Source organism: Zerene cesonia, chromosome 14, assembly GCF_012273895.1.
Source record: "Zerene cesonia ecotype Mississippi chromosome 14, Zerene_cesonia_1.1, whole genome shotgun sequence".
NCBI classification, from domain to species: Eukaryota; Metazoa; Arthropoda; class Insecta; order Lepidoptera; family Pieridae; genus Zerene; species Zerene cesonia.
This window is the reverse complement of record NC_052115.1, coordinates 8,745,027-8,754,191: the sequence shown is the minus strand read 5'-3', so window position 1 is coordinate 8,754,191 and position 9,165 is coordinate 8,745,027. Positions and strand designations below refer to the sequence as shown.

The following is a 9,165-nucleotide window of genomic DNA, read 5'->3' as shown; positions in this document are numbered from 1 at the left end:
AAAAAATCAATAATCGATAAAAGCTGACAGCTGTCATTTGTTTTTTTTTTTTTTTGTTTCATGCATTTGATAGGTAGGACTTAACTAGTCTTTTTGAACGATTTTAATGATCGATTTGTTCAATGTTGCCAAAATAATTAATGAAAACAATTTTAATCTTGACAAACAAGGCAACTCTATTGAAAAATGTCACTTCTCTATTTAAGAATTTGAAATAGGCAGTTATTTTTGTATAAATTTCTATACAAGTAATTAATAGATAGTTTATATTTTGATATAAAATAATACAGAAGATTTATTGGATTAATTTGAATATGGGTATTCCTCTTCATATAGAAGTTGTACAAAGGAAGCAAAGCCATGCTAATAAAGATTACATCAAAGACATGGTTCATTCTTTTTTATCAAATTTTGCATCCTTAACACCTGGTGCAATAATGACTGAAAGTGACTTAGAAGATACTGTAGATATAAAGAACCATGTTCAGTCGATTACCATCTGTGATGTAGAGCACGATTCTGAAGTGATAATGACCGATTGTGAAGTTGTGTATCATGTGTATTCGTTAGATTCTTTTGGCTCGGAAACAGATACTATGATGGATACAGCTTCAGGTGAGGAAATTGCTGCAGCAGATGTGTGGGCTCTCCCGGCTGAAGAGTTTCACGGACTCTGGGAAAATCTTGTTTACGATTCGAAATTAAAGGAAGACACACTTCGCTTTGTTGAGACTGCTTTTGAGTTTTCCGATCGAGGCGTGGATGCGAACGTTATCGGCTGGAACCGAGTAGTGCTTTTACATGGGCCACCGGGAACAGGCAAAACTAGTCTCTGCCGGGCACTCGCCCAAAAGCTTGCGATTCGCTTGGGAGATCGATTTCCTCGCGCTCGTCTGCTAGAAATTAATGCTCACGGTCTATTCTCTAAATGGTTTTCAGAAAGTGGAAAATTGGTCGCTAAATTGTTCGATCGCATTCGAGAAATTGTGGAAGACAGGCGGCTTCTCGCATGTGTACTTGTAGACGAAGTAGAGTCCCTCGCACATGCAAGACGAGCCGCGTTGGCTGGGCTAGAGCCGTCTGATTCGATTCGTGCCGTAAACGCCATCCTTACGCAATTGGACCGACTTAAACGGCATCCTAATGCACTTGTTCTAACAACATCAAATGTGACTGGAGCAATTGATGTAGCTTTTGTGGATAGAGCAGATATTAAGCGCTTGGTGGGACCACCGTCTGAACGTGCAGCCTATGAAATTCTCCGTGGTTGTTGCACCGAGCTAATGGCACGTGGTATTATTGCTCCAAAAGAACATTTATTTGCATTGCGTGTCTTAGAAGCTGCTCGTTTCGTAGATACAGAAGGGTCTAGAGCATCACTGAGATTGCGAGAGGTGGCAAGTGCTGCAGCAGCCGCTAATATATCTGCCCGGGCACTGCGACGGTTGCCCTTCCTAGCCCGCGCTCTGCATGCAAGGGGAGATACAGATCTATTGGGATTCATTGATGCTCTGCAAGCTGCCCTCAGACAGTATCTTAGTGATATTCGTGATTTGAATGATGAAAATTTACCATTACCTACCCTGGCAGAAGATTAAAGCTTATATATAGAATAATTTTAATGTAGTGTAAGGACAAAAGTGATATATTTCTAAATAATTTTCAACTTATTTATTTATTAAATAAATTGCTGTTTACTACAAATTGTTTTCTTACAGTATCATTAAAGCCAGGAACAAATGGTCGTCACCCAACCCAGTCTTTATAGATTTTTTTACAAAAAAAAATATTCATGTAGGTGTATAATTTTAGTCTGTCAGAATAGACAACTTCAAAATTTTAAAGCTAATAAATAAATAAAAGAAACAATATTAAAAACCAAATACAATTAATATTTATTTGTAAGGATACAGACAGCAGTACATATACAGAACCTCAATAGTTAGTACATATTAAAATTACGAGAACCAAGTGATCTGGCAAACATGTGTGTATGAATTATTACGTGTCACGTTTGTCCGCGATGGAGTCCGTAAACTACTAACTTAGCCTATATCATTCTAATCGTATTTTTGATCAAACTTAAAAGATGAGATAGTTTATATTATTTCAATTACAATAAATGATTACCCGGGCGGAGCCGGGACGTGTAGCTAGTACTATTATAAGATTTCCTATAAATTTAAATTCAACATTTCACAGTTTGAGTGTTTAAACATATGAATAGTCATTCAAGTAAAAGAAAACTCAAGTCAAGAGACACCAGTTCACAAAAAGTGCATCACTTTATTGTCAAATTCCAATTAGAGCTTAATACTACGAGCACAAAATGACAAGAGGGGGTCAGCGGCCGATGATCCACAGCATGTTGAGGCCGGCGGGCCCGAGGTGCGTGCGCGCCAGCGCGGGCGGCTGGCGGCGCGCGGCCGCGGCCAGCAGGCACAGCAGCGCCAGCAGCAGGTTGCTGCGCCCGCGCGGCAGCTGCAGCCGCTGCTCGCCCGCCTCCAGCGCGTAGTGCGGCGGCGCGCGCGCCAGCCGCACGATGGCGAGCCGCCCCGCCCCGCCCGCGCCGCCCGCCCCGCCCTCCAGCGACAGGTACTCCGAGCTGAACGAGCGCCCGCCCACCGCGCCGTTCATGCCGCCGCTCGTCTGCAACCGATCGCTTCGATTAGATTCTGCCGTGACCGCCTAGCTTAGCCAAGCCAACTATTGAGTATTTTATCATGTCAACAAAAATATGTTTATAGTAGAAGGTTTAGAAAGTCGAATCCAAATTGAAATTATAATACAATGAATAATATCGGAATGACTACTTAATATAACCTATACCTGTATGTCCAAGTAGGTGGCCACGAGATGCAGAACGAGTTCGGCATCGGTGGGCTTGGACTCGTCCCAGTCGGCGCCACCGCCGTTCCACTTGTAGGCGCTCATGCAGCCACCCGCAGCCAACTCTACACAGTAACATTGACGTGGTATAACCCTCGTAAATTATTGAACAGAAAAGTAATATAATCTTTTTTTTTCTTTTTGTATATAAGTGTGGTCAACTAAGAAGTTGATCCAATCTGCCTTAATTTGTGACGCCATAGTTCATTCAAAGGAATTAAATCTATTTTGTGACGTCATCAGTTCATTTAATCGAAATTAAAAAATTAGGTTTTTATTTAAACTAGACGAGAAGTAAGAGTCAGTTTATTTTATTAATGCCCCCCAAACGCGTAATTAACCAAACGAATTCACTTTACCCCGGATGCGGCGCACGAGGTAGCGCTGGTCGGGGAAGGGCTCGAGGAAGGGCAGCAGCGCCGCCAGCGCGGGCACGTCGCGGGCCAGCGCGCGCAGGCGCTCGGGCGGCACGCGGCCGGCGCCCCCGCCCGCGCCCTCCGCCGCGCCCCCGCCGGCGCCCTCGCGCCCCGCCCCGCCCGCGCCCAGCGCCGCGTCCACGCGCTGCAACTCGCGCACCAGCCGCTCCAGGATGGTCACGTGGATCCACTGGGACACACAATACACACGTTGTCAATCAAGTGCCATTGTGCAAATGGCACTTGATTGACAACGTGTGACATATGTACTTGACAAATAATCAATGTATAGAAAACATAACGTATTATATTGGACTGTTGATTGATTACAAATTCAATAATATGAACACAATTATAGTACCAATCGCAGATTGAGGTTGAACTGTGTGAGGCGCTGAGGATCCAGATCGAGTTGCCACCACACCTGCGGAGAACCTTGCGGTGATCCTTCTTCAGATTTCATACTATTTGCTGAAAATGATTCGGCATAAATGAAGAAGTAGATTTTTGAATTTTAACATAATAAAATAAAAAAATGCATACAAAATTGACACTACCTAAATTGATATTTTTAATTCAAAATATAGGGTAAGTATGAAAAAATGCAGATTGTAGGGTTAGATTGGTAATGAGTCATAAATACCTGTATCGACGCTGGCAAGCTGGTAGTGCGGCGGCGGCGCGCCCCACGCGGCGCCCGCGCCCAGCGCCCCCGCGGCCAGCGCCCCCGCGGGCCCCGCCGCGCCCGCGCGCGCCCCCGCGCCGCCCGCCTCCAGCAGCGCGCGCTCCTCATACTGTCTGCTCGCCACAAACATTCAACAAATTAATTAAAGGTTTTAAAGGCCTTCACATTTTAATTATTCTAAATTTTACTGTTAGGATTAATACGAAATTAGGTACAGATATAGATTATCTGTTATCATAATAAAATAGTCTGTATTCATTTTAGCGGGGTACCACGCGAGTGAATCCGCAGGTTCAGCTAGTTTTAAATAAATGAATTAATCAATTGTACAGAATTCAAATCATGCTTGAATTGGTTTGTTGTTTATAATAATATAAATGTTATACAACTTGATGTATTATCATAATATCATTTTCTCACTCACTTGAGATATTCTGTTAGTGAATTCCTGTCGGCGATGAAATAATCTCGACTTCTTTCAGAGAATGATGATGAATGTGGTGGAGTAACTTGCGGCGACGGTGGCGTGTGTGGAGAATGGGGAGAATGGGGAGAATGTGGGGATTGGGGAGAATGGGGGGAGAGCGAAGAGTGGGGGGAAGGGGGCGAGGGGGACGGTGGGCGCCAAGAACGTGGCGACAGAGACAGTTCAGCGTCCGACACCGACCACGCGCTCTCTTCGCTCGCATTCTGTGGCAACTGCGCGGGACTGTTTTCAGCCAATATGAATGATGAGTCTGAAATCATATTAAATATAATAAGTGTTTATATTAAAATTTCTGACGCAAAAAAAAAACATTAGACATTAATAATATTATATTTAACAAAATGGTATTTTATTTTAATTACACCCGGATTCAAATTAGCTGATATTTATATAATAAAAACATATAAGTAACTGATACAAACAAATGAGTGTAGTAACTACTACCTAGATCAGTGTCAGTGAGGCCGAGCAGGCGCTGCTGCTTGCGCGAGAGCGGCAGAGCGGCGGCGCGGCGCGGCAGCAGCTGCAGCGCGTGCTGCACGAGGTTGGCGGCCAGCACGCCCGCACACACCAGCTCCAAATAGTGGAACATTGACGTATACCCGGGGCACTTGCATGATCTAGGTGAATGCGTGTTTTTTTAAAAAACCATTTTTTTTTTATATTTATTGAGAACCTTTAGAAAAACATCACACAGCAACAAAAACGCGCGATGTCAATTCGCACACCTTGTGATAGCGTGACGTCACCGCACAACTATTGCTATATCTATTGGGCTTGCTCTCTCAGTGTCGAGCAGACTTTTGTTTTACTAGAAATTATAAATACTTTCGAAATTGTGGGATCTAAATACTGATACACTAATATTCCTGTTCTGGTGCTACAAAATTGCATGAGGTATTAAGAAGAATTATGTGTACATGAAGAAAATATGTTTTCTTTAATTTATGGTTTGCACAACCTTTATTTATATTTTTTGGACTGGCAGTGTTTTTGTGTGTGTTGTAAAAAAAAAGGAAATCATAAAATAATAACACAATACCATATGAAAACATGTCGAGTCTCACAACTCTATATATATCAATATTTTAAATGCTTTTGAGACATAATATTGCAATGTGATTTGGCACATCAAAATGTCAAATGTTACAAACAATTCGATAAACTATCAAAACCTTCCCCACTCAAATAAATAGATTTTTGAATCCAGTACCTTAATTTAAGTAGTCCTGAAGTCAATTTACTTTTATAACACAACAGTGACATATTTTTTTAGAAGAAAATTTCAATAAAGATTTAGTATAAATTTTATGCTTCATTTAAAAAGGCGAGTTAAATGATAAATTAATTCTAAATGATGTGTGCAAAATAGCGTATATCGAACGTTTGTAATAGTTATATGAAACTATAAGTACTTACAAATCGTACGTAAATATCACCAAAAAAGTGGCATTTACACAAATCCATTTGAAAGACTTAACCCGCTTTTTGTTCGCATAATTTAAGTCTATTGTGCGTTGTAGTAGGGATGAACTGTTGTTGAGAGACCTTAAAAAAATACAACTTTAGTACAAGGACAAACACTTAAGAAATTTTTAAAACTTTGTTTACAATAAGTTGTTTATACTTACATGCCGAAAATGTGGGCTAGAAGATATAAATAAATTAAGAATGTAACGAATTCTAAATCCCTTCTGTAAGCATTTAATTTACAAGTCAAATCATCGACATTTTACAAGAAAATATGATTACCTAAGTAAGGAAATATTAATAATTATAATTTATAATACTGTTATCTTCAATATTCCCATGCCGCGCGCAAATGACAAATTTGAAATAAGCACAGAGTAAGACAAATAAGTCAAACTATGTCTGTCAAAGTCACAGAGTATAGAAGAAGTGGGCCGGTGGTATATTATTTACTCTGTGGTGGACACGACAAATCAAAGATATCCAGCAGATGCAGCGCTTTAGATTAATTATTAACCGGTTCACTATAAACTATTTGTTTTGAAAAAATTTAATCTATTTCGATTGCTTGTGCTTTCATTATAAGCGGAAGCTAATTAGAAGCTGACTTAGCGAGAGGTCTTCCGTTGGTAGTGTCTCCCTTTCTGACACCTTCACATCTGACAACGTTCTCACTTCTCCAGCAATAATTGATATTTGTTGGTAATTTCTATATAATGTGTGTTTCATTTTTGTGTTGTAAATATCTGCGCTTGACGGATACTTTTGAGCCTCTTATAAATCTCTGAGATGTAAAACTATCCACAACGTGACATTGACAAAATTGTGGCAACACAGCACTGCCATTCATAAAATAAAATTGAATTGAATTGAATTAATTCATATTTGTAGAAATTGTAGAAAATGCTGTATTTCCATTTTTACCATTGATGAAAAAGAACGATTCACAAACTTAGACATGTGTTTAAATATGCGTATGATTTCTACAATTTATAAAAAAGACGTTGAATTTTGATTTAATTCAAAGGCCCCTAGAGATAGGCTAAATAGATATCAAGAGGGTTATAAAAATACCATTTTACACAACACCATTGCGTTTCTTTGTAAATTAAGTAAGTAATAAGTCAAGTTCTATGTAACTAAATGTAATAACACCTTCGAATGTGTTTCTTATTAGGCTCCTAAATTATTTAGTCAGTCAGAAACCTTCCTGTCATCTAAGTTTAGAATAATAATTCACTGAATGAGATAAACTTTCTTAAATTCAGTGAGGACTAAATTAAGTCGACTAAACCTAGTATAGGTTAATAAGCACTTAAAAATTATCTAAGAGTTATTTAGCACTCATAGATCAGTTGGTAATGGTGGTGTATAAAAGTGGCGTAAATGTCTAAATAAATTATCTCATCCCTATCTACCTGATGCCTCCGACTTTGTTCGCATTAACTTGGAAATAAACAACTAAAGGATTTCAATTAAATTCGGTTTAACCCAGATATAAAGGTATAATACTTTTCCACCTTCGCGACATTCCGGCGGAGCCCAAGAGTACACTTAGTTAATAAATATAATGCACAAAGCTTTTTAAAATCTCTTTATAAACTACACGCTGCGCCCCGCGATTTCACCCGCGTAAGTCCCTATCCTGTAGGAATATCGGGATAAAAAGTTGCCTATATGTTATTACAGTTGTCCAGCTATCTACGTACCAAATTTCATTGCAATCGGTAGTTTTTGCGAAGAGCAACAAACACACACACATCTTTACAAACTTTCGCATTTATAATACTAGTAGGATAGGACTAGTAGGATTAATTGAAGTAGGAAGGATTAGTAGAATAGTAGGATATCTGGGTTTTTCTTCGGGAGCCAATAAATAAAGACCGGAAGCATTGCTGATCCTCGAAAAAGTTACCGAGTTGTGTTACCAGAAGGCTACCGTGTCACAAAGATACATGGAAAAGAATCAAGCAAAACAGGAGTTTTGCCCAGTGCAGTCAAAATTTCAATGATTTATCATTTAATTGTAGATTTTTTAAGAATTTTCTGCGTGCGTGTGTTTCTACGATCTAATGGTATTTTTTTCAGTAGTGGTTGCCTATAATTATTACAGCACAAAGTCTTTCATTGTAATTTCATATAGCTTTCCTTTCCCGTGTATGTCATGTTTGTGCAATAAATAAACTTCGAAAATCAACCATAAACTGTTACCGCCTTCACCGCGTGGAAGTACTTCCAGGTTATTTTATAATCATACAGTGAAAATGTTCAAATTTATACTATTGGGTGAATGATTTTAAAGTCATAGATATTTCATCAACATTTTATTTGGTTAACATAAAACACAACAGATTAAAATATTATAATTTGATACAAAAACATCCATTGTGAGGGCATTGTAAGTAAACCTACCCGCATATTTTCATCTAACTAACAATCACAGTATTATAACTACGTGGCAATAAAATTATATTAAAGAAATGTTAGGATGAATGTTCAAGTGTATGGTTTAAACTTTAAATATTTAATTAGATTGATTATATATTTTTTCATGTGTTATATTCAAGTAAAAATATAAATTAAATCATACATTTAGAATTACGATAAACTATTAGAATAATTTTTTTAAACAGATTCTTAATATTAGAAAGAGATTCTATTGTGTTATTTATAGAGAAGAAGTATGACTATAGATATTTCATAAAATTTATTTTGTGCCTCGTATTTATTTAATATAATTTTCTTATCTATAAAACAAAACATTAATTCATTTTGTGCAAAACAGAAGCAAGTTTCTATAAAAGCCATAGATATGGTACCTACAGATGACTTGGTGTGCAAATTTCAGGTTTCCATTAAGTAGTATGAGAGAGAAATGGTTGGATTAAGCTTGTTATATAATTTCATAGATAAACAATATTACTGAGTATTGTTTTATTTCATCACCTGCATCCAGCTTAGCTATTTGGCATTGTCATTATAACACAATCGTCATTCGTCATAGTTATATTCTATTTAATTGTTCAATACATTTGTTGCCTAATAGAGAGAATATGTGGCAACACTAGAAATTACTATTGCTGCTTCAAGTGCGGCCTCACGATAGCCCCATCTGTCGGTACTATATCAATGATAAAAGCATTAGACTACAGGCCCATATAGAAAAAATTACGGGTCATTTGAACCACCAGGTGACCTATCTAGAACGATATAAGGGC

General features: G+C 38.3%; 3 protein-coding genes across 3 annotated transcripts in view; 1 reads left to right on the top strand and 2 right to left on the bottom strand.

Moving 5' to 3' along the window:
• Positions 1-192: 192 nt before the first annotated feature.
• Positions 193-1,674, top strand: LOC119831971 (pachytene checkpoint protein 2 homolog). The gene has a single exon (XM_038355547.1). The coding sequence runs from the start codon at positions 315-317 to the stop codon at positions 1,596-1,598; it is 1,284 nt and encodes a 427-aa protein (XP_038211475.1). The 5' UTR covers positions 193-314; the 3' UTR covers positions 1,599-1,674.
• Positions 1,675-1,878: 204 nt separating this feature from the next.
• Positions 1,879-6,308, bottom strand: LOC119831970 (transmembrane protein 209). The gene is made up of 9 exons (XM_038355546.1): positions 6,109-6,308; positions 5,897-6,025; positions 4,922-5,097; positions 4,415-4,727; positions 3,949-4,103; positions 3,667-3,776; positions 3,249-3,495; positions 2,830-2,954; positions 1,879-2,649 (listed from the first exon to the last, which is right to left on the bottom strand). Coding segments are annotated over exons 1-9 (1,563 nt in total). The 5' UTR covers positions 6,111-6,308; the 3' UTR covers positions 1,879-2,343.
• A 2,713-nt stretch (positions 6,309-9,021) lies between these two features.
• LOC119831958 (endoplasmic reticulum metallopeptidase 1-like) overlaps positions 9,022-9,165 on the bottom strand; it is a 15,634-nt gene continuing 15,490 nt past the window's right edge. The window contains exon 16 of the mRNA XM_038355529.1: positions 9,022-9,068. Within this exon, the coding sequence (XP_038211457.1) occupies positions 9,022-9,068 (47 nt within the window). The remainder of the gene's footprint in view (positions 9,069-9,165) is intronic.